General features: G+C 65.9%; 1 protein-coding gene across 17 annotated transcripts in view; it reads left to right on the top strand.

The window, feature by feature from the left end:
• The window catches only part of KIF1A (kinesin family member 1A), an 83,757-nt gene that overhangs the window by 36,562 nt on the left and 23,434 nt on the right, over window positions 1–23,761 (top strand). For 4 of the 17 annotated variants that reach the window (XM_074364665.1, XM_074364662.1, XM_074364672.1 and 1 more), the window contains 21 exons: window positions 11–153; window positions 541–567; window positions 1,769–1,980; window positions 2,850–2,929; window positions 3,169–3,244; window positions 5,324–5,403; window positions 5,707–5,813; window positions 6,033–6,116; window positions 7,899–8,079; window positions 8,158–8,230; window positions 8,351–8,444; window positions 9,210–9,358; window positions 9,738–9,916; window positions 11,294–11,431; window positions 12,120–12,380; window positions 18,103–18,221; window positions 20,182–20,267; window positions 21,307–21,445; window positions 21,561–21,732; window positions 21,874–21,964; window positions 23,374–23,492. In XM_074364665.1, coding sequence (XP_074220766.1) covers window positions 11–153; window positions 541–567; window positions 1,769–1,980; window positions 2,850–2,929; window positions 3,169–3,244; window positions 5,324–5,403; window positions 5,707–5,813; window positions 6,033–6,116; window positions 7,899–8,079; window positions 8,158–8,230; window positions 8,351–8,444; window positions 9,210–9,358; window positions 9,738–9,916; window positions 11,294–11,431; window positions 12,120–12,380; window positions 18,103–18,221; window positions 20,182–20,267; window positions 21,307–21,445; window positions 21,561–21,732; window positions 21,874–21,964; window positions 23,374–23,492 — 2,610 coding nt within the window. The remainder of the gene's footprint in view (window positions 1–10; window positions 154–540; window positions 568–1,768; window positions 1,981–2,849; window positions 2,930–3,168; window positions 3,245–5,323; window positions 5,404–5,706; window positions 5,814–6,032; window positions 6,117–7,898; window positions 8,080–8,157; window positions 8,231–8,350; window positions 8,445–9,209; window positions 9,359–9,737; window positions 9,917–11,293; window positions 11,432–12,119; window positions 12,381–18,102; window positions 18,222–20,181; window positions 20,268–21,306; window positions 21,446–21,560; window positions 21,733–21,873; window positions 21,965–23,373; window positions 23,493–23,761) is intronic. The other 13 variants (XM_074364666.1, XM_074364663.1, XM_074364671.1 and 10 more) reach the window with 9 other exon arrangements.

Raw genomic sequence — 23,761 nt, 5'->3', positions numbered from 1 at the left:
TGCTGCCTAGGTATGCGGACCGGGCCAAGCAGATCCGCTGCAACGCCGTCATCAATGAGGACCCCAACAACAAGCTGATCCGTGAGCTGCAGGACGAGGTCGCCCGGCTGCGGGACCTGCTGTGCGCCCAAGGGCTCGGCGACATCGCTGACAGTGAGTGTCTGCGCCCTCCAGTCCTCGGGGGCCTCCCTCCTGGGGCCACCCCCGCGGGCTGCGGCTGGGCTGGGGCAGGTCCAGCCGCCCTCCCGTCCCTGAGGGCCCACGTCCCAGGCCCTGCTCTGGGTTTGGGGTGGAGCTGCCTCTGGGTGGGAGGCCAGGGTTCTGGCCTTGGCCTGGGTGGGCTGCATGGTTCGGGTCTGCTGCTGGCCCAGGCAGGCCAGAGATGGTTTTCCTGGAGGCCACATCAGCGTCCACGGTGCCAGGATTTGGCGGTCCTGTGTCCTGCCAAAGACCACCGCCGCCCTGCCTGCCGCAGCGGGCGCCCTGGAGACAAACCTGTTCTTCTGTTTCTGTCTCTCCCCCACGCTTCCCTCCCCTTAGCCAACACTGTGCCCGGAGGACCCAAATGTGTGTATCCCCCTGCTGCTCTCTGCGCATCCCTGCTTCGCCTGGCCCGCGGGGTGTAGGGCAGCACGGGGGTGGGGGTACAGCTGCTCTCCTGCCTTCCCCTCTTTGGGGCTGGTGGGCAAGGGCCCCTTCGCTCACGGCGCCCCTGGTAGACACAGGGTCACAGCGCCTCGCAAGCCCGTGTTCCCGGTTCACTCCCCTCCGCACAGTGTCTGTATGGGAAACTGAGGCACAGAGCAGCCAAGGCCTCTCAGACCAAGCGTGGCTGAGACCAGTCTCTCTGACCCTCTGTGCTCCTAGAGGCCTGGGAAGCTCCTCGTATCAGCACAGAGGCTGGGACAGCTTGGAGGGCCCTCAGAGGGCTGGGTCTGTCCCGGCTCCTGGTTCTGGACCCCTCTGGCCCCAGGCACCCCAAGGCCCCCTCCCCTTGGAAATGCCAGGAGTCCGAATGCTGCCAGACCCACCCAGCCTGTGTGCCCGCTGGCCTTAGGCTGGCTTCCTGCCCCGGGCTGCAGGGTGGCTCGGTCCCCACCCCCCGCCCTGTGCTGTCCTGCACTTGCTGCTGCTCTGCGGTGTGTCTGCTTCTGCCAGGAGGGGCCTGGGACCTCCCCCACCAGGGGGTGCTGCAGCCCCAACTCCCAGGCCTTGGGGGCAGGGAGCCCGGGGTGAGGTGGGGGGGGGGTCTCTGGGCCCAGAGCAGCTCCTTGAGGTGGAGGCAGGGGGGCTCCTCTCGGGATCCCAGAGGGGTTGGATGGTCAGCACAGCCCAGCCTCCACAGCTCGGGGTGCATGGTGAGCTGGGTGGGTGGTGGGCGCGAGGGGTGGCAGCCAGGACGAGGACGAGCGTCAGGGCCTGGGTGCAGGGGGGCCGCCGGCGGTGCCAGGAGGAGGCAGGAGGGCAGGGAGGGCAGGAGGCTGGTGGAGCCCTCGGGCCCACGCAGCTCAGATGCAGGGGCTGGGAGGTGGCTGCGGGCTTGGCGCGGGTGCAGGGGAAGCAGGGCCCCGGCTAGGAGGGCGGAGAGGACTCTGGGGCCCCCCAGGGGGAGCAGAAGGGCCTTGCATGCGCTGGTCTGGCCCCCAGCTCGCCGTGGCTCCTGCTTGCTGCCTTCTCTTCACCCACCTTTGCTTTTTCCCAACTTAGTCTTTTTTTTCTCTCCTCCTGTCTGTCTGCCCGCCTCCCCTCTTCTTCCCTTCCTCCGTAGACGTGTCCGACCTTGAGAACAATAACCGTAACCGTGGCGGGGCGGAGTTGAGTCAAGCCCCTGACAATCTCTCCACAGTGACCAACGCCCTGGTGGGCGTGAGCCCCTCGTCCTCGCTGTCGGCCCTGTCCAGCCGCGCTGCCTCCGTGACCAGCCTGCACGAGCGCATCTTGTTTGCCCCGGGCAGTGAGGAGGCCATCGAAAGGCTGAAGGTGAGGCTGGGCTGGGCTCGGAGGGGCGGGCGCCCAGGCCGAGGCCCCTCCTCCTGCCCGGCGGCACTGAGGCAGGCAGCAGTGGGCCGTGCGGGTGGGCGCAGAGTGCGTCTGAGCCCCGGCGTCCCGTCCACGTGACCAGCACTCTCGGTCCAGCGCCGGGGCCCCGCCTGCTCACAGGGCGTGTGGGGGTCTCCGGGCCTCTGCGCCTCCTCCTGGTCCCCGTGGTTACACCTGCTCTCCGGTACTCCCCACCCGGTCCGGCCGGGTGGGCTGGTTGTGGGTGTTTGGTTGCCAGGTTTCTTCTGCAAACGGCTGTTGGGTGCTGGGTGTGAGGGGTGGAGGGTGAGCCCAGATCCTGGAGACTGAGGGACGGAGAGACCAGGGCTCAGGGGACGGACGCAGGCTGGTGTGGGGATGGGGTGTGAGGTCACCCGGGAGCACAGGGCCCAGCGTGCTGTGGGGTCCCACCTGGGCACAGGGGCTCCCTGAGGCGTGGGGGGCCACCGGGGGTGTGGGTCTCACCGAGTGGGGCTGGGAAGGAAGAGGGGAGAGCCGCGGCGCAGGGACTCCGTGCCTCAGAAGCAGCGTCTCCGCGTCTCCACGTGTTTGTTCCTCCCTCCAGGTTTATTCCACCTCTTTCTCTGTTCTCTGGGTGTGTCCACAGGAGAGACACACGTCCTTTGTACCTGCTACCCCTCAGCCCTTCACCTTGACCTTTCAGACTCCATGCTGCCTGGCGGACCTGGAGGTCGGGCTGTCGGGCCCCACACACCCGGCTACTCCTCTCCCCTTTTCCTGGCACCCAGGCCTCTGCCTACGGCCTGCCCCCAGCCATGGCCTCACTCTGCTCTGTCTCACCCCACCAGGAGACGGAGAAGATCATAGCTGAGCTCAACGAGACCTGGGAGGAGAAGCTGCGGCGGACGGAAGCCATTCGGATGGAGAGGTGGGCACTGGGGATGGGGACCAGCAGCAGCCCGGTGCCCCAGCCAAGGGTGCCTGCACCCAGGGGTGGCCCTGTCTAGCACAGGACACAGCTGCCACCTGTCATCCAGTGACCTCGCCCCGTCACCAGTGGCCCCACTGACCTGATCCCTGATCAGGTGACCAGTCCCTCCAGGCAGGACTTTAGCTCACTGCCCAGGTGAAGCCCTGCTGGGCGCTAAGCCCTGCTCTGTCCCCCAGGGAGGCGCTGCTGGCCGAGATGGGCGTGGCCATGAGAGAGGACGGCGGCACCTTGGGGGTGTTCTCCCCCAAGAAGGTAGGAGCCTGCCCATTCCCTGGGGCTGCCCCGATGTAGACAGGGCTGGGGGACCTGCGGCCCTTCGTGGGATGTCAGCTCCTCTGGGGGGGCGGTGGTTCCTCCTGGGAGCAGGGGGTCAGGTCCAGGCACTGGCCACACTCGCCCACAGCCATTCCTTCCCCCACCTCCAGCCTGCATCACTCGTGGGCCGGGCCTGGCTAGACACGGGCTGTGAGGTTAGCTAAAGCGGGATCTGTTTGTCCCTGCCGGGACCCCTCTTCTCCCACCAAGGCCTGGCTTGCCCACAGCCTGGCTCTCAGATGGAGCAGAGCGCCCCACAGCACCCCATTCAGGAGCTCAGATGAGGCAAGCATTAGGGAGGAAGTCTCTGTGGTCCTGGACCCAGACCCACCCCCTCACCCGAAAGACCCTGGAGCCCTAAGAGCCGAGCTTCAAGCTGGGAAGCCTTCTGGGAGGTGGTGGCGGTCTGCTCTGACCTCAGCACAGACTCTCCAGGCCCTGCCCCTGCTGCCTTGTTGGTTGAGGAAGCGCTTGGCTGGCTTTTCACCCGGCAGAGGGTTCCTGTGTTTGCCGGTCCCTGAAGCTGGCGGCACGTGGAGCCCACGCTGTACCACTGGGGCCCTGAGGGAAGAGGAGCGCAGGGCAGCTGTGCGCTGGGCCCGTCAGCCAGGGTGGCTGCCCCCTGCGGCGGGACAGGCTCCTCGGGCTCCTTCTGCACCTTGCGTTCCCGGCCAGGGAGCAGCATGTGCTGAGGCCCAGAGGCGGTGGGGAGGGCTGCGGCGGGGTGGGAGCAGGTGGGCCCCCGGCGGCGTGCTATTGCACACCCTCTGGATGGGCCTTTGGGTTTTGTTGGGAATACATTGTCCCTAAGCTGCTGTGTTGTTGTTGGGCCGGGTGTGTGCAGAGCTGAGCTGCAGGTGCCATCAGGACCCTGGCGGTGCTGTCCTCTGGCTTCATTGGTGGCAGAGGGATTTGCTGGTTGCTCCGGGTCTGGACACTGCTTGAGAGCAGGAGGACAACCCCAGGGACCACTTGGCCGCCTTCTCTGGAGAACAGTGGGGTTCCCAGGACTCAGGAGAAATGTGTGGGCCAGCTGGGTGCCCTGATCGGCCCCACTGGGCAAGCGCAGCCTGGACACCCTTCCTGCTTGGGGGAAGGGGCAGCTGGGGATGGTTTGTCCTGTGTCTGATGACCAGATCGCCACAGCCCTGCACAGGGATGTTGGAGGGGCATGGTGGGGTTTGTAGCTCTGGGTGGGGGCAGCTTGCCCCAGGATGCCAGGTGGGAAACTGAGGAAGCTGTCCCAGCCTCCGCTACATCGCAGAACCCTTGCTAGGGACCGGGTGTGGGGCAGTGGCCCTGAGCTCAGGAAATGTTGGGGGCCCGTAGACCCCTGGGTGAGAGCAGTGGAGGAAGTGAAAAGGTGAGGGTCCCAGGCCCAGGGGGAGGAGGCTGCAGTGGCTGCCCTGGGCACAGCATGGGGCAGGGAGCTGAGAGCAGTGCTCAGACAGGGCAGCTGGCAGGAGGTGGTCACCTTGACCTTAGGTCATGCATTGGTAGACTCGTGGTCAGGGGAGGCCTGGGGGGTCTGACCTGGGTGGTTCAGGAGGACTTCTCTCTCAGCCTCTCTGCTCCCAGGCCCCAGGGCCTGAGCCCTCCCTGGCCAGCGTCCTGATCACCACCCTCATCTCCTGGGTGCCGCAGTTGGAATGAGGTCTTGGAGCCCTGTTTTAGCTGGAGGACCAGGCCCAGACCCCATAGGGCCCAGCCTGTGCCTTGCACATCCAAGTGACTGCCACAGCCTCCGAGCAACCCCCACCAAGAGCTCAAAGCTCAGACCCCAGCCCCTCCTGAAGCCCAGCTCCCTCAAGTGGCACCCAGTCACTGTCCCTCAAGGCTCAGGGATTCTTTTCCTTCACATCTCCTGTCCTCTCTGCCAGGCTGGGAGGACACTACGCCCTGTGAGGCCAGGCCTGGGGCTGGTGGTGGTCTGGGGCCAGGGAAGAGAGAGGCCAGCAGGCTGCAAGTCTGGGCTCCTGCTCGCCCCCAAGAGAGGTGACCCTCTTGTCTCCCCAGACACCACATCTTGTCAACCTGAACGAGGACCCACTGATGTCCGAGTGCCTCCTCTACTACATTAAGGATGGTGTCACCAGGTGGGGGCGGCGGGGCACTGTGGGGGGGAGGCTTCTGCACTGAGGGGCCTGGGGACCTGCTGGAACGTTGCTGCCCACCTGGCTTGTCACCAGTGTGATGCTGCAGGCCACGCTGGGGGGTGTGGCTCCCCCAGGCTGGGCTGCATTTGGGGGTGCACCCTGTAAACCCACTCATGGGCACTCTGGGCGTTTCCTGTAAGAGCTGGGCATCCCTGGAGGCTGCAGGGAGACCGAGCGGGCAGGTGTGTGTGTCGTGGGTGCGCTGGGTCCGGCCAGTGCTAACGACCCACTGCACTCACACAGAGTGGGCCGGGAGGACGCGGAGAAGAGACAGGACATCGTGCTGAGCGGGCACTTCATCAAGGAGGAGCACTGTGTCTTCCGGAGCGACTCCCGAGGGGGCAGTGAAGGTATGGCCACCCTTCGGCCCCTGCTGCCAGCCACCCCCCACCCCGCACTGCTGGCTGTCAGGCCCAAGCGGGGCTTGCTGCTTGGGGTGCATGGCCAGGATGACAGCCCCTCACGGCCCCACTCTGTCCCCCGTCTGTCCCCCTTCTGTTCCCCCTCTGTCCCCCGTCTGTCCCCCATCTGTCCCCCGCTGTCCCCCCGTCCCCCCATCTGTCCTGCAGCTGTGGTGACCCTGGAGCCCTGTGAGGGGGCGGACACCTACGTCAACGGCAAGAAAGTCACGGAGCCCAGTGTCCTGCGGTCAGGTATGGCAGGGGCGGGGGGGCCCTCCTGCTGCTGGGCTGTGGGGCTTTCTGAGAGGGGCTGCAGGCCCCTGGCCAGCCCATGTGATGCCCCATACCCCCCCCAGCCACTGGGCGGCCCCACGGGCTGGGGGAGAAGGCCACTCACTGTGGCACTGAGTTGGCGCTGTGGGCAGGCTGAGGTGGGGTTCCAGGGCAGGGGCCCGTCCGGGAAGCCCCCATGTGCCAGGCGCGCGGCAGAACGCAGGAGGGGCTGAGGCAGGGCAGCCAGCGAAGGGGTGGGCTGCACCTGCCCCCAGATGCCAGCCCCGCGCTGTAAGACACACGTGGAGGTACAGTCTGTTTGTCCACCTGGCTATCCATCTATCAAGAAGTTTATTTCATGGAATTGGCCCATGAGACCGTGGGGACTGGACGGGCAAGTCTGAAATCCATGAGGGACTTTGTCCTCAGGGAAGCCTCAGGTTTGCTCTGAAGGCCTTTCAGCTGATGGGATGAGGCCTGCCCACGCCATGGTGGGCAGTCTCCTTTCTTGAGGTCACACAATTCTAGATGCCACCCCAGCCACAGACACCCCCTCGCAGCTTCGACATTGGTGTCTGCACCGCTGGGCTCTGCAGTCTGGCCAAGCTAACTCACAAAACTGACCGTCACGTCACCTTTGGCAGGGGTGACCTCTTGCTAAGAATGAGGGAGCCCCACTTCCTCTGCCCCAGCTAGGGGTGCAGAGGGGACGGGAGGCCTGGGAGGTGACACCCAGCGACCTGAAGTCCAGACCTTCCCAGCTGCCCCAAAAGGCCTTGCTTTTAGCTTCCAGGACTCAGGGTCCTGCCTTTCAGGTCCCTAGGGATGCTTCGGGGGAGAGACACACCACACGCACGTCCCGGACTCATTGGCACACGTGGCCACCCGTGGCTGGTGTCCTTCCATCAGCTAGTGCGAGGACAGGGTGTGGTTGAGCTGGGCCAGGGCCACGGAGAGTAGTCCTTCCCTCTTGGGTTTCAGGATGGGGCCTGGTGCCTGCAGGCCCAGAGCAGGGCCGGGGCTGGGAGGGGACGCCGAGCCGGGGGACTGTGGGAGGAGCTATGGGAGGCCGGGGGAGGCACAGCCCGCAGACCCTGGGGCTCTTGTGGGCAGAGGGGCTGAACTGGCTTTGCAGGCCCCAAGGCAGGGCTGCGGTTCCTGGAGAAAGTTGGAAGGAAGCCAGGTTGTCCAAAGAGACCCGCACAGGCAGGACTGTCCCGAGACAGCAGGCACTGCCCCTGTGGGACACGTGTGTCCTGGAGGGTCCTGCAGGCAGGGTGGACCCTGGCCCTGCGGACATGCGGACCCCCTGACCTGCTTCTGTTAGTGGGGTAGATGGGAAGGGAAGGCCCCTGCATGAGGGGCCCCAGAGCAGCCCTCGTGGCGGGGCATGCTCAGGGCCAGGGCACCGGAGCAGGAGGCCAGGCTGCCTGGGGGTGGCCCCTGTGGGCCTCGGAGAGGAGGGGTCGTGGGAGAAGCCCCAGGACTTTCCCAAAAGTCACTGCCGCTGAAAGGGGCGGGGCCGAGGGGTGGGCCTGGGGAGAGACTGAGGAGGCCCTGTTGGGGGACGAAGGTGACACAGGGCAGAGCACCTGGTGGGGCGTCTCCCGACGCTAGGGGGCCCTCCCTGGGGTGGGCGATGCGGGGACCCCAGTTGGAGGAGGCGCCTGCCCTCCCCTTTCTCTCCGCCTCCCCCGTCACCCTGAGACCACCCAAGGCCAAAGGCCCACCAGTGCCGGCCTTGCCTCCCTCGATCCCCAGGAAACCGCATCATCATGGGGAAGAGCCACGTGTTCCGGTTCAACCACCCCGAGCAGGCGCGGCAGGAGCGTGAGCGCACGCCCTGCGCCGAGACGCCCGCCGAGCCCGTGGACTGGGCCTTCGCCCAGCGGGAGCTGCTCGAGAAGCAGGGCATCGACATGAAGCAGGAGATGGAGCAGAGGTGAGGCTGGGGCGCTGCCGCGCTGGTCCCCCCCGCCGCCCTGGTCCCCGCCCGTGCTCACCGCCCGCGCTCTTGCAGACTCCAGGAGCTGGAGGACCAGTACCGCCGGGAGCGCGAGGAGGCCACCTACCTGCTGGAGCAGCAGAGGCTGGTGAGGGCAGCCCCGCGGCCAGCGCCTGCCACGGGGCTCGGGAAGCCGGGGGCGAGGCCCAGTGAGGGGGCTAGGCGGGCGGTCTCCACGTGGAGCCTCAGCCCTGGCCTCTGTGCCCAGGACTACGAGAGCAAGCTGGAGGCCCTGCAGAGGCAGATGGACTCCAGGTACTACCCGGAGGTGACCGAGGAGGAGGAGGAACCAGAGGATGAAGGTGAGGGAACTTGTCCGTGAGGAGGCGGCCCGCAGGCACCCCCTGGAGGTTGGCACTTCTGCCTGTGCCTCGGGAGAGGCCTTCTTGTCCCGGGGAGGCAGGACTTGGGAGGCTGTACTGCAGCAGGAGAGTGTCTGTGTACGTGCACGCACACGCGGTGCACACGTGGTACACGTGCAGACTGGTGGGGCGGCCTGGAGCATGAGGAGGGCGGTGCTCTGTGGGGGCTCCCACGCAGGCGTCCTGTGTCCACTCTCCGGTGTCCTGCCTCAGGGGGGCTGGTGCTTCTCCCAGGACAGTCTCTGCTCCTCACCTCGGGTCCCCTTTTCAGAGCATTTGCTGGGGCGGCTGACCGCGGACGGCTAGGGGCCGAGGATGGCCCTCAGGCAGGGCAGACGGGTGGAGTCGGGTGTGGGCTCAGGTCCAGCTCGGCCTCCCCTTGTCTGGACTCATCACCCTCCCCGCCCTCCTGCCCCTGCCTCCACTGTTGTCCCCACGTGGCCAAGCGGCTGTCGCTGCGCTGCGCACCCCCCAACACCAGTCCTCGCTGAGCTCCAGCCTGACTCTCGGGACCCTCCACTCATGCTGTGGGAGCTGACGGCCTCTTTGGGGCACAGGGGTCCACGGCCTGAGGCAGGCCTTCCTGCCAACTTCCTTCCTGAGCACCCTGAACTGTTAGTGTGAAACAGGGGACCCAGCCCCAAGCCCCCAGCCCGGTGGGGGTGGCGGCATTTCCGTGATGACCACGGGTGCCTCTCCCCATAGTCCAGTGGACGGAGCGGGAGTGTGAGCTGGCTCTGTGGGCCTTCCGGAAGTGGAAGTGGTACCAGTTCACGTCCCTGCGGGACCTGCTGTGGGGCAACGCCATCTTCCTCAAGGAGGCCAACGCCATCAGCGTGGAGCTCAAGAAGAAGGTGGGCCCCGGCCCCGCCCCACCCGGCCCCTGCCCCGGCCCCGCCGCCGTGGCCTCAGAAGGCGGGCGTCGCCGTCCACCCGTCCTGCTTCTGGCCGGGACCCGGTGCCCAGCTGCTCTGCTTCCGGGGGAGGGTGGGGCGGCCTGCCTGACCCGGACCCCAGGAGGGTGGGCGGTTCGAGGGAGGTCCAGGGACTGACCAACGTGGGCACAGGCAGGCCTGGGAGCAGGCGGAGCTTCCTCGCCACAGCTGGTGGGAAGGCTCCAGAGAACCGCTGTGGGACATGTGGCCAGATCTCCAGGAGCTGGGAAGGAGGCCCTTCCGGGCCTGGCTCCCACCCTCCAAGGGGCTGATGTGTGGTCATCTTCCCCGGACACAGGTCCAGTTCCAGTTTGTCCTCCTCACGGACACGCTATACTCCCCCCTGCCCCCGGACCTGCTGCCCCCAGAGGCTGCCAGAGACCGAGAGACTCGCCCCTTCCCCCGCACCATTGTGGCCGTGGAGGTCCAGGACCAGAAGAACGGGGCCACCCACTACTGGACGCTGGAGAAACTCAGGTGCGGTGGGCGGGCAGCTGGGTGGGCAGTGGGAGCAGGGCTGCTGCCCGGCTCGAGGCCTTAGAAACTGAGGTGAGCGCAGGACGGGCTCACGTGTCTGAGCAGCTGTTCTCCTGCTTCAATTTCTTTTGAAATCAGAAGAAACAAGTAGAAGGGACCCAGCCTTGTTACAGAATCTGTGTCGCCCTCGGCCAGCGCAGCAGGGGCATGCAGTGCACTTAGTGGAAGAGGGCGGCCGCGGGGAGACGGGGCAGCCCCTTGGCAGCAGCAGCCAGCCAAGCTCGCAGGGCGGGCGCACGGGGCCGGGCTCCTCCGCCTTGCCGCCGGCGAGCTGGGGCGCGGGGGGACAGCCAGGCATCCCGTGAGGTGTCTGTCCGACAGCTCTGCTGCTCCAGGTCCCCACACGCTCACTGTGACGTGTGCCTGGCTCTTCATGTGTGAAGGCTGTTGCCCCTAAAGAAAAGTTTACTGTTGCCCTGGAAACCAGAGGTGTGTCCGCACGCGGGGGAGGTGCAGGGCCATCAGGTGCAAAGGAGTGCGGGGAGGGCCTCACCAGGCCTCTGTGAGATTTCTGTGGGCACGCAGGGCAGGGTGGACAGCGAGGACGGGCCAGTTAGAGTAATGCTGGCAGGCTCTGGGGCGGGGGTGGGGAGCTGCCCCGAGTGGCCCGCTACCTGCCCCTAGGGTGGCTTAGGCAGGTAGGGGGGGGGATCACCCACAGGCTGCCCCCTGCCCGCGGATGGGCTGGCCCGGGCGAGGCCTCCTGCAGCCAGCGAGGCCCCCAGAGATGTCAGAACATCAGGAGATTCAGAGGAAAATGGAAGGCACACGCAGTCACACACGTTTATACACTCAGTCCTGCTCATACACTCACACTCACTCAGACACTTCCATCCTGTGTGGGTCACCCCACGCTCAGGCACACGGACGCCCGCCTGCCCCTTCCCCGGCCTCCGGGGGCCACAGTCCTGTGCTGGGAGGATGATCGCCCCTCCTGTGTCCTTCCTGTGACACCCGAGCCCTCGGGGCAGGCGGCTGCATTTCTCCCGCAACCTGCCCGTTTCCTGGGGGTGATACCTTCTAAAGTATCTCGTTTTCTGTCATCAACTTGCCCATCGTTCCTGGAGCTTCCAGGGCTCCGAGCGTGATTTCCCGTCCCTCCCACCTGTGGTCCCGGCCCTCTTACTGCTGATGCCCCACCGCTGTCACTTGGTGGGAGTTTAGAGGAACGTGTGGTGATTTCGAGGACGCAGAGGATCTCTCTGGCAAACCGGCTCGAGCCATGGGTGGCCCTGGGCAGGACTCCGGCTGGAGCTGAGCTGAGCCCGCTGTCCCCAGGATGGTCCGCCTGGGCCCACTCTGACCTCTGCCCCACAGGCAGCGCCTGGACCTGATGCGGGAGATGTATGACCGGGCGGCGGAGGTGCCCTCCAGCGTCATCGAGGACTGTGACAATGTAGTGACCGGCGGAGACCCCTTCTACGACCGCTTCCCCTGGTTCCGGCTGGTGGGCAGGTGGGCCTCCCTCCCTCCCTGGGATGAGAGAGAGAGAGAAGGCAGTGGGGGCCGTGAGGGGGGCTGGGCCCTGGCCCTGACACGGGAGGGAGCTGGCCAGATGCTCTTCTCCACCTGGATTCCCCGCCCTGCTCCTTCCTGGGTCTGAGGACCCCCAGCCATTCCTCTCCACACACCAGCGGGCCCTGACCAGGGAGGGCGTCTCAGCATTGCCACCCACACCCGCTTCGGGGCCGTGGCCGTCAGGTGACAGCTGTCCACGTGTGTGAACGCCAGGCTTGGTCAGACCTTCTGGGTCACCAGTAGGGATGTGAGTGGGGAGGCAGGGCCGTGTCGTCCCAGAGCTTAGAGCCCACGCCTGCTGCCCCGGCCTCCCAGTCGGGGGCCTGCGCGCAGCCCCTGCGCCCCGGGGCGGCGTGTTCTGAGGCCCTCACACAGCCTCGCCCGCACCTGGCCAGGATCACACCTGCCTGTGTTCTCCGGAACCTTCCGGAGCGTTACACCAACCAAGTGTGCAGCGCCTCCAAGCCTGGGGACAGGTGCACTTTTGGTTCTCTTGTCTTTTAAGGCAGCATTCTTGATGGTCGTGTGTTTGGTTTGGGTTTTAAACAGGAGACCCCCAACCCCGCCCCACCCGCCCCTCAAGTAGCTGGTGTTAACTTCTCTCTGTCTTGTCGCACTAACTCAGTTCAGCCCTCTCTGGCTGCAACAGCTACCCTCTTCTCAACACATGCATGAGCGAGCGCATGGCTGCTCTCACCCCCTCCCCCACCTTCTCGAGCCCCGACTCCGACGCCACCGAGCCTGCCGAGGAGCAGAGCGTGGGGGAGGAGGAGGAGGAGGAGGAGGAGGAGGAGGACCTGGAGGACGACGTCTTTCCGGAGCACGTGCTGTGCGACGGCCGGGACCCGTTTTACGACCGGCCCCCCCTGTTCAGTTTAGTAGGAAGGTTGGTGAGGTCGAGGACGGCATGCTGGGAAGGAACCAGCTCTTTTGCACAGGAGCACTGCTGCGGGCACGATTTGACCGCCGTCAGGGCGTGACCCCGGCGTGTGGGGCAGCTCCCCGGACCCACGGGCTGAGGCAGGCAGAGGGTGCGAGGGAGCGCGAGGGCTCCTGGCCTCCCCGGGGGTGCCCCGCAGGGGAGAGGCGGGTCCCAGCGATGCAGGAAGCAGGGTGCCCTGGGGCCTGGCTCCATGCAGGTGGGACTGTTTTTGCAGAGAGGCCTCTGGAACCTGGGGAAGGGTCCCTGTGCAGGGCCCTCGGGGCACATTTGGAAGAATGGGGGTGTGCGTCTTTACGCCCACCGCCAGCTGAGGCAGCCTGACCTCCCTCTGCTGCTTTCCAAAAGAGATGAAGGCTCCTGGCTACTCTCAGTGCTGCTCCCCTCCCTCTGGGCAAAGGAGCAGGAGCTGGAGGAGGCCGTCTGGGAGGGCAGAGAAGGCAGGGCCTCCCTCTGAATCCCTGGGGCCCAAGCGGACCTGCCTTGCTCTGAGCCGATCCCTGTCTAAAGGTGAGGACGGTCCGTCCCCCCTGACCTCCAGGCCATCAAAGCTGGTTGGGCACACGAGGCCCTCTGCTCTCAAGGGAAGTGCGCTTTGCAGAGAGGAGCCAGCCGTTAAGTTTCCTGGGCAGATGAGAAAGGCCAAGGTCAGGGGTGGAGCAGGGGCCTTGGGGAAGCCCAGACCCAGGGGCAGGCAGATGGGGCAAATACCGCTCCCCTCCACATGTTTTATGCCATGAAATGGAAGCAAGACAGGTGAAGGAAAGACCTAGAAACCTAGCTCATGGAACGACCAAATCCACACGTTTTCCTTATCCATTGGGGTGTAAGATAGTTTTATCATCAGCCTTTTTTGGAGTTTGAGGTTGCTTCCTTGGGCTGGGCCAGTGGAAGTTTCCGGAAGTCTGGGCCTTGGAGCACCAGCACTGCGAGCTGAAGTCCAAGGCGGGTCCCCAGTAATGGGGTTGCACTGGGAGCCCTTGGGTGCAGGTGAAGGCGTGAAAGCTCCCCGATTCCCCTTGGAGGGAAGCAGGCTCTCTCGGGCGCATCACGGATTTGTTTTGATTAGCCTTCTCTGAGTGTATGCGGGATAAAGCCATGTGGCTCGCTCCCCAGGCCGCCCCGGGGCTGGGCTTCCCTCTCTGCCGAGCGCCAGGGCCGGCGCCACGCAGGCCTCTGGGAAAGCCCGGCCGGCCGCGAGGGCCAGGGCCGCTGGGCGTCAGGCAGGCGCGGGGACAGGGCACAGGGCAGCAAGGACACTGGGAGAAACGGGTGTGGGCTCTCGCAGTCTCGGCCGGAAAGAGCTGGGTCCTTCCAACACTTCCCCTCTCTGTGGATCTGGGGTGTTACAAAACAGCCAAACCAAACCAAAGCTGTCAGTGAGAGGCCGGCTGCCACGGCGGGCCGTCTGCGAGGGGCTTCATTTGGAAACATCCTGATCCTTTTGGTTTGGCAAGAATTGGCTTTTCCCGCGCAGCAGCTGTGCAGGCCCAGGCCCTGAGAAGGACCCCGTCTTTGGTTTCCTCTTATCCTTCGGTAGCTGCTGGCTCTCTCTCTCCAAAGCTTGAGCGAAATTGGGGCGCCCACTCTTGTCCCCTTTCGGAAAGGCTTTCCTGGCCCCAGCATGCGTCTGCACCTCACCAATCTCGTGGTTAGCGCTGCCTCCTCCCCTCCCGCCACACTCAGCCCTGGCTGCGTCTCTGCCGCCTCCTGTCTCTCCGGCGGGTTTCAGCCTGCTTCAAGGTGCGCTCACCTCCATGGACAAGGCCCCCCACGGGGGCCTCCCGTGTCCTGACCCAGGGCTCCTCACGCAGGTGCAGGGGCAGCTCCCAGGGGGCCTCTCCCTCTGGTCTGGGGTGCTGGTGAGTTGGGAGGTGGGGTGGGCTGACCCAGGCAGAAGCAGTGGGCCTGGGGCTCAGTTTCCCCGATGATCCTCCCTGCCTGGACCATCGCTTTCAGAGGTGGGTGGGCAGGGGAGGGGCAGAGAGAGGAGGGCGAGGGGCTGACTGTCTGGGACGGAGGGTGCCTGGGAAAGGGGACTGGTGACTGCCAAGGGGAGGGTCCAGGACTCGGGTGGAAAAGCACTGACCCGTCGTGTCTGCTCTGTGCCATCTGCTCCCAGCCGGGCGCATTCTGTGAGCTGAGCCACTGGGCGTGAGGCGTTGCCAGCGAGGCTGTGCACCACTCTGTGTGCGGGTCGGGGTGCCGTGGCCGGAGGGCACTCTGGGGGGGGCGGGGCGGTTCTTGCCCCCAGGGTGGTGGGTGCTGATGTCAGGTTGTCTGGGCATCTGGAGGGGGGAGGCACACCTCTATACCACGGGCCCCGTCCCCTCGTGTCCCGGTGCTGCTGGTCGGGGTGGACTCCGCACCATGTGTGGGGTCTTCCAGCCCTCTCAGCCCTAGAGGCTGGTACTGCCACTGGGGGCAGCGGCTGCTGGGCCCCAGAGGTCCCTTCTGGCCGAATGCGGCCATCATTGTCACCAGGCGGACTGGGCAAGGACCCAGCAAGTCCTCCTTTGCTTTCTGGGAGCATCCAGCCCCAGAGCATTTGATCTGTGAGCCTACTTGGTGCCCCTTGGAGCAGGTGGCCATGGGCTCCAGGGGGGCTTTTGTTCTGTGACCTCAGCCTCCAGCCAGGGCCCCTCCTCTTGGGGCACATCTAGGCTGCATCTTGTCTAACGGTTTAAGCTTGGGCATCACCGTTCTCCATGCAAGCGTCTGGCTTTTCTTTCCCCTCTGACTTGAGGAAATCCTGAAAGATTCAATTTACCTAATTAATGAGCTGCATTAACTAAACAGGTGGGCCATGGAGTGTGGGGTCCACACTTTTGAAATCTACCAGGAAGCCAGTCTGCAGGTCGCACCCCAGCCTGGGCTCTGTTGCCAGCCCCCAGAGGCTTCCTGAACGTCTCCTTCTGTGAAGTGGGGTCCTAGTGCTGTGAGTGGACTCTGGGTGCTCAAAGCCAGCCCGTGGGGTTGGCCCCTGAGCCTTTCCGGAAGGCAGCCCTGGGCTGGAGGGGGCTTTGAGGGCCCTGATTCTGGCTTTCCCTCCTGGCCAGGTGGCCCTGGACAGCCCTTAACCCTTCCTTCTGGGAGGCTGTGCTAATGAGGACCCTTGTGCCCGGCCCCACGCCCTCACCCAGCCCACACCCAGAGGTGTCTTGCCCTCCTGTGGGGCCCCCGCGGAGTGTGAGCGGGGTGGGCAGGCTGTGGCCCCGTGCCTGTGCCTCAGGCTCCTGGGAGCCTCCTCAGTGCCTCTCTGCCACCCGGCGCTGGGCTTTCCGCAGCGGGCAGTGCCTGGGGGAGGCGGGGCTCGAGTCAGGGCGCTGACTGGCCCCTGCGGCTTGGGGCTGTCCTGCCCGGGCCCCTGAGCCCTTCCAGCTGCGGTGGGGTGGCTGGGCGGTGCCCGAACAAGGGGTCGGGCCTCCAGGGAGAGGCAGAGCAGGGTCTACGCCTGTTCCCTCCCCCCGAGTCCTGGCCGCCCCGTTTCCCCATCGGGACCGTGTGCTCGCGGCTTTACTCACTCGTGGCAGCCCCCCTCCCAGCCCTGGTTTCAGTCAAAGGCCCTTGGCCAGGACCCCAGGTGGCCAGCTAGGGGAGGCCACCGCTGTGCCCATAGTGAGGCGGGTGCTGGCAGAGGCCACCAGCCTGCCCTGGCCGGTCCCCACCTGCGGGGTGCCCTCTGGGCCTCAGCGAGGGCTTCCGCTCTCTGGGCCTCAGGGTCCTCCTGGGACCAGGGCCAGGGCTGGCTTCTCCTCAGCGGGTGGTCGGAGGCAGTGTAGCCCCACCCCAACCCCCCACCCCCTGTCAGGCAGAGATGCCTGCACTGTCCGCCGAACACTGCTCCCAGACTTCCCGGAAGGAGGGGCTCTGGGGCGTCCTCGGAGCCGGCACCGTGCTGGGGAAGATGGGCTTCCTCTGGCCCCAGGAGGCCCCAGGAGGCAGCACACCCTTCCCCCTGACCAGGGCCTGTCTTGACCTGGGGAGGGGCTGCCCAGAAGGCAGGAGACGGGCCGGGATGCTTCTGCACAGAGCCTGGATGGCATCCAGGGGTGGGGTCTGGCCGCATCTCTGTTTCCTCTGGCTACTGTGGGGGGCCCGGGGAAAGCGAGAGGGTGGCGGCCGGGGGGACGGGCTGGCTGGAAGGGTTTCAGAGAGACTTCTGAGGTGGAGCTGGTAGATTTGAGACAGGAGCCAGGACAGCACTTAGGTTTCTGACCTTCTGTCGGGGAGGGCGATGGTGGAATGATAGGGAGCCTGCCTGAGAGGGAGCTCCGGGGCCTGGACTCAGGGCCCCGAGGAGCAGCCCTTCCCCATGTCCCTCTGCCCCAGGGGTCCAGAACGGGACCCTTCAGCGTGGTTGTGGGTGGTGCCGGTGGCTCAGCCTCATGAAGGGTGGGGTGACCGGGGTGACATACCTCTCCTCCTATCCTCCCAGCTCCCCTCCACCCCTGCTGGTCGTGCACCCGACACCAGCGCCCCCCCCCCCCCCGGGCAGCCGATGTCAACCTTCCCTCCCACCCCCACCCCCTTCACTGCTGCTCTCACCTCTGCAGCCCCCCTTCCTGGCTGAGGCCTTGGGCCTCCCTCACCCCCACCTTCTGCACTTCCTCCCCAACACCTCCCACTGTCCCGTGTCCAAATCCTGCCCACCCTTGGGCAGGCTGTGCCCCTCCCCCAGTCCCCTGGGAGCTCTGGAAGTCTGGGCCCCTGGGCTAGAGGAGGAGCTGCAGGTCACCCCTGCTGGAGGCGAGGCAGGGCAGGGTGGGAGGCAGGGCGTGTGGGTGGGTCCTTCCTGTGCCAGGGCGTCCCTGCCAGGAGGCACCCTGATGGGCGGGGAGCTGTGCTTGCGTCAGCCTGCCTGTCTGGCTGGGCGTTACAGGGTCTTTCAGGGTCCTCTGTGTCCTCCTGACCACATGTGTGACTCCCACATGGTGGCCAGCTCAGGGAGAGAGACACCAGCAGGGTGACGTGGCCTCTGCCGGGCCTGTCCTGGCACTGGCTGGGCACACAGTTGAGCTGCCTGGGAGAGCGAGGGTTCTGGGCGCTCTGGGTAGCTGTCGGGGGTACGCCTGGCAGCACCAAGGTGTCTGGGGTGTCCTGAGGGCTCCGTTCAGCCGAACCCCTGGGCTCTGGGGGGGCTGACGTCTGTCTCAGCTGGCACCTTGGAGCTCCCACCTGCAGTATTCTTGGAGGGGCTCAGAATCATGAGCTGTATTCCTTCATCCAAGCCCCTCTTGGGATCTGAGAGCGTCAGGCACCACTGGGAAACAGGCGGGAGGCGGGGGGCTGCCAGGGCATCAGCACGAGCTTGAGGTCCCAGGTCCTCCTCCTTGAAGCAGGCTGAAACCTCCCTCCTCCACTGTTCTCTGCTCAGACCACCAGCTTCGCTGAGCCCAGCCCCTCTCGCCACTTCCTCTCCACCCCCACCGTGCACACCTTCCTCCTCCTCTGTCCCCCGCCTCCTCTTGTCTCCTCTGCCGCTGTGGACTCCCCTCGCCTCCCCTCCCAGCCCCTGCCTGCCTGCCCGCCCGGCTGCTTGCTGCCCTGGCCACCCCGCTTCGCTCTGCTCTGCAGTGTTGTGTCGTGAGCCCGGGCCGTGCTGCCGCCACCGCCACTCACCGCAACTGCGAGGGTGGCCCTGACCGCAGCCTCTGCTTCCCCCCAGGGCCTTCGTGTACCTGAGCAACCTGCTGTACCCCGTGCCCCTGGTGCACCGTGTGGCCATCGTCAGCGAGAAGGGCGAGGTGAAGGGCTTCCTCCGCGTGGCCGTCCAGGCCATCTCAGGTGCGTGCGGGCAGCCATGGCTGGCTCTGTCCCTTCACCAGTGGGGACCCCTGGGTGGGGAGCCAGCCTCACCCAGGCCCCCACTCCTCTGTCTTTTCGTGGCTTCCTGGATGGCCGCCAGGCTGATGATTCCCAGATGGGGCCTGCGGGAGAAACCCCGGTTGCCCGGCTCTTGGCTCTGGTCTTCTGGACTCTTCCTGATCAGCTGGGGTGGCCAGGGCTGTGCAGGCTGAGCCCAGGGCGGACTGAACCCACTCTGGTTCCAGTTCCCCCATCAGGTAGCCCAGGCAGTCCTGGAGACCCAGCCTGGCACAGAGTCGCCCTCTCCGGCTGCCCTCAGCCCCAGGACGGGCACGCCGGCTTCCCACCCTGGGCCCCGGCTCCTCCCGCCGCAGCCCCAGCGTTGTCCCTCTTCAGACCCCTGGGCCTCCCAGGTGCTGGCCTGTCTGCCCGGAAGCTGCGGATCCAGCCTCCACTTTGGGCTGGGGGATACAGGCCCTTCTCTGCAGAGGCAGACACCCCCTCACTGCCCAGTCACCTTCCTGGACCCCCACCTCCTGGCTGGGGCCCCAAGGCTGGTAGCTGCAGGGCATCTTTGAGCCTGGGTTTGCTCCCCTGAAAATGGCGCTCCCTCTGACGCCGCCTACCGTCAGGAAGGTGGAGAGGCCATTAGAGAACACACGCGGGAGCGCGGGGCCCGAGGGCCTGGTGCTCGCTGGAAGGCCTCGGGCTGGTGCCTCCTCGGGACCCCCTTTCCTCTCCAGGGCTCGGCTGCCCGGGCACCTCGGGGAGAGGACGGGCGGACGATCAGAGAGAGCCAGCTGCAGAGCAGCTGTGGCCGAGACAGGCCTGGCGTGGGGTGTGAGCAGCCTGGGTGGCCTGCACTCCCACGGCTGTCTCGGGCCACCCCAGCTGATCCCCCTCTGCCTGGGTAGCCTGGCCACTTCAGGTGGTTTGGAGTCCACCCTTAGGACCCTGTGCCAAATTCTCACTTGTCTGTGACTCCCAGTCATGTCAGGTGGTGCTGAGACCCCTGGGGACCCAGCTGGGACGGGGAGTGAGGGCGGCTCTAGAGAAGAGCCAGGTGACAGGGACGCTGGGAACGCCTAGTGCCACCCTCATTCCTCGGGGGGACCCTGCCCCTGGTCTCCAGGGGCTCTGTCCTCCCCGGACTCTTCCACGGCCCCTCCTGTCAGCGCCGCCCTGGCCAAGCTGCTAAACCGCCTGCTGTCTATGCGGTGTTTGGGCCACACCTGACACTTCCTGCCTAGTGGCCATGGGGGAGGAGATGGAACTTAAAAAAGCCACTGATTCCTGCTTCAGTGGTTTCAGAAGCCACACCTGCCCCTGCGCCCACCATGGCAAAGGTCAGCTGGTCTAGGCTCCCAGCACTGGGCCCTTCCCTGGGCCGCGGTGGGACAGGGCTTCGTGCCCTGGGGCGGCCAGGGCGGAGAGCACAGTGGCGTTAGCGTCCCTGCAAGGCTGCAGAACGGAACACTGGAGCCGCTAAGGTCTGAGGCCGCCTGGGGTGGCATCCAGCCAGCGTGGCTGGAGCCAGGGGTCGGGGAGGCTGTCAGAAGCCAGATCTGGGGGTCCTTAGGCAGCAGGAGAAGGGTTTGGGTTCTGTCCCAAGCACAGAGGGGAACCTTGAACGTTCAAAGAAGGTTTAAGAGTGCGCTGGGCACTGAGTGTCCAGATGGGTGACAACGGTGGCAGAGGGACAGGTGTGATTCCCAGGTGTAACCAGGAGGACCTGGTGGGCAGGCTCTGCCTGTTGAGGTTCCTGTGTGCTCCGCCCATCCCAGTGGCTCTGCCTGGCTCTGCCTGGCTCTGCCACTGCTCCTGGGGACGAGCCAGGCCCCGACCGCCCACTCCCCCCTGGGGACGAGCCAGGCCCCGACCGCCCACTCCCCCCTGGGGATGAGCCAGGCCCTGACTGCCCACTTGGTTTCCATTTCAGCTGATGAAGAGGCCCCTGATTATGGCTCCGGTGTCCGCCAGTCGGGAACTGCCAGAATTTCCTTTGATGACCAGCACTTTGAGAAGGTACCATGCGAGCGTGGCTCAGCCATCGACACTGGAAGACAGGCCTCCAGCCCAACTCTGGCGCTCCGGGCCTGCCGCAGGCGCGGGCTCCCCCGGGGCTGTCGCCTGCCTTCCCAAGCCGAGCCTCGCGGTGTCCTGTCCCCACGTCTGACCTGCTCTGACCCACCGGGTCCATCTCCCCACCTCCAGCGTCTCCGTGTCTCATACCTGCTCTCCCCACCCGGCCCTTGGCCCAGGCAGGGGCACAGAGCAGGGGTGCAATACAAGCTTCCGGAACAGACTCCGAGACTCCTCCCCCTCTGGTTCCCCTTCTCGCAGGCTCCCTCCCCTGGGGGTTCCCCCAGGACCCCAAGTTTCCACCACTGTCTTTACCCCCCCACCCCTGACATCCCAGTGAGAACTAGGAAGGCCCCCAGTCAGGCCCCCCTCCACAGTCCCCACCGCAGGTGCTGGGGTGGCTCTGCTTTGGTGCCGAAGGACGAGGTGCTGCCCCTTCTGGTCCTCACCTGACGGGACACTGCCTTCCACCAGGGTGTACCTTTCTGCTCTCTGGCGAGAGGGTGGCAGAGGAGGGTCCCACTCTGCCCCCAGACTGGGTGGTTCCTCCTCTCTCCTCCTTACACTGTTTACTAACCCGACCCCCTCTGACCCCCACCCTGAACCGCAGTGCTCCTGCAGCCCTGAGCCCAGAGCTCCCCAACACCGACTCTCTTGGAGGGGTCGTCAGTGCTGGGGTGCACGGAGGGGGCAGCAGGAGGCTGTGTGGGCACCTGGTGGCGGGGTCCCTGACCAGGGAGCTCAGGGGAGCGGGCAGTCCTGGCTGGGGTGAGGGGGCAGAACTGAAGGCCAGAGACCGTTTCCCAGCCTCCTTTCCTGCTTTGCAGACTAACACAAGCCATGACACACAAGAAACGAGGCCCAGGGAGGCGGGTGCCTGTCCGCGGCAGGGGCGGGCCAGGGGCAAGGCTCTGGGGTCCTCAGTGGGGCTGTGTTGGCCACATCCAGCTGGCTCCATCTGACTCTGGTTCCCCGTCTGCAGTTCCAGTCCGAGTCCTGCCCCGTGGTGGGGATGTCGCGCTCCGGGACCTCCCAGGAGGAGCTGCGGATCGTGGAAGGCCAGGGCCAGGGCGCAGACTTGGGGCCCTCGGCCGACGAGGTCAACAACAACACGTGCTCGGGTGGGTCACCGCCGCTGCCCGACGGGCTCCGGGGTGACGCCTCCTGGCCTGGAGGCACACGTGGTGCCAACCAGCCCTGAGCCCGGGCTCATGCCCCTCTGGTTTTGGCTCCCAGCAGCCGTAACCCCGGAGGGCCTCCTGGACAGTCCGGAGAAAGCCGCCCTGGACGGGCCCCTGGACGCCACCCTGGACCATCTCAGCCTGGGCACCACCTTCACCTTCCGTGTGACTGTCCTGCAGGCGTCCAGCATTTCTGCTGAATATGCCGACATCTTCTGCCAGTTCAAGTGAGCCTCTCCCCGGGCCGGGCTGTGCGGGTGGGCCTTGGCAAGGAGCAGGCCGTGCGGGGGCACCCTGGCGACCCCTGGTGGCCGTGGGTTCCCGTCCCTGGTCTCCGCACCTGCCAAACGTCTCCTCTTGCTTCACAGCTTTATCCATCGCCACGACGAGGCCTTTTCTACAGAGCCCCTGAAGAACACAGGGCGGGGGCCCCCACTCGGCTTCTACCACGTCCAAAATGTACGTCCTCAGAGCCCCCTTCTCCTTTTGCGGCCGATGGGCCCCTCCCTGGGTCTCTGGCTTTGCATGGCCCCCCTGAGACAGCTGAGCTTCATTCGTGCTCTCGGCCCTCTTCTGCGCACAGCCTTGTGCTAGGAGTGAGGACACCGGGTCTCCGGTGCCCGGCGGGGGCCTGTGGGCTATTGCTAGGCAGTGGGAGGCCTTGGTGAGGGTAAGGCAGATCAGAGACCCTGAGAGCTCTCTGCAGCGAGCCCTGGGAAGACGTGGCTGGGATGTGTCTGAGGTGGCTGGGGTTTGCGTTGAGGCCGGGGTGCTCGGCGGGGCAGGCCTGGCCTGGTGCTGGGGGCGAGGCAGAGGCAGGGCACACAGACAGCTGCAGGGACAACCTGGAGAGGCCAGGAAAGCTCCAGGCCGGGGAGTGCAGGGTCCTGGCCCGAGCCAGGCCATCGGGAGGGCAGGGGATTTTTTTGGTGTGAGGCTGGAAAACGGGGCCATGATGGATACTGCTGGGTGGCAAGCCCTTGAGGGCCAGGCTGGGGAGTGCGTTTGACTCTGAGCAGCCCAGCTTGTGGGTGTGTGGTCAGAGACGTCCCAGAGGCCTTGCTCCGAGGGCCCTGCGGATGTGGACTGTCCCGACCCCTGGTGGAGGGGAGCTCCCAGTGGTTTCTGATCCAGGGAATCCAGGCCAGGTCTGAAGGTGTGCTTGGAGCCATTTCCTGGGCTGCCCTATAAGGCCCTGCACCCTGGGGCTCCGACACAGAAAGCCGCTGCCTCTCAGCTCTGGGGGCCGGAGGCCCGAGACCCAGTGGGCAGGGCTGCTCCTTCCGAGGCCGGGAGGGAGAGTCTGCTCCCGCCTCTGCCCTTGGCTGTAGACGCCGTCTTCACCTCAGGTCCTCATGTCATCTTCCCTCTGTGCTAGCCTGTGCCCTGCGTCCCCATCTTACAAGGACACCAGTCACGTTGGACTGGGCTCATACCAATGACCTCATTCTAACTTGATTGCCTCTGTAAAGGCCTTGTCCCTAAACATGTGTCCTGGGGTTGGGACTTCAACAAATGGACCTGGGGGCGGACACAGCTCACCCCGTAACTCTTGGTGGGTGGGCGAGGGCCCGAGAAGGGTGAGATCAGACTGCCGAGGCCCTTCCCCAGCTCTGCGTTTTGAAAGAGCGGCTGCGCCCGTGGCCCCCAGGCCCGCCGTCTCAGGGAGGGAGCCTCAGGGCCGCTGCCCGGTGGTGTGCCCACTGGGTGTGAGACGGGAGGAGAGGCGCGCCGTGCTGTCGTGTGGGCAGAGGTTGGCCGGGCCGGGGCCTCCGATCTGGGCCTGGAGTGCCGGGGTCTCTGTGACTCTCCTCTCTGCTCCTGACCACACATGGCCGTGCCCCCACTCCTGCCTGCTTCACCCCCAGATCGCAGTGGAGGTAACCCGGTCCTTCATCGAGTACGTCAGGAGTCAGCCCATCGTCTTCGAGGTCTTCGGCCACTACCAGCAGCACCCGTTCCCGCCCCTCTGCAAGGACGTGCTCAGGTCAGCCGCCTAGGCACGGGGGCCGCGGGGGTCATCGTGGGGGCCGTGGGGGTCATTGTGGGGGTCGTGGGGGTCATCGTGGGGGTTGTGGGGATCATGGGGGTCATCGTGGGGGCCGTGGGGGTCATTGTGGGGGTCGTGGGGATCATGGGGGTCATCATGGGGGCCATGGGGGTCATCACAGGGGTCGTGGGGGTCAGGGCCCCTCCACTTCCTGGCCAGCAGGGCCGGCCCTCACCCCAGACAGGCCTGGTGGCGTCAGCAGAGCC

Source organism: Camelus bactrianus, chromosome 5, assembly GCF_048773025.1.
Source record: "Camelus bactrianus isolate YW-2024 breed Bactrian camel chromosome 5, ASM4877302v1, whole genome shotgun sequence".
Lineage (NCBI taxonomy): Eukaryota > Metazoa > Chordata > Mammalia > Artiodactyla > Camelidae > Camelus > Camelus bactrianus.
Note: the sequence above shows the minus strand (reverse complement) of the source record. Positions and strands in the feature narration are given on the sequence as shown.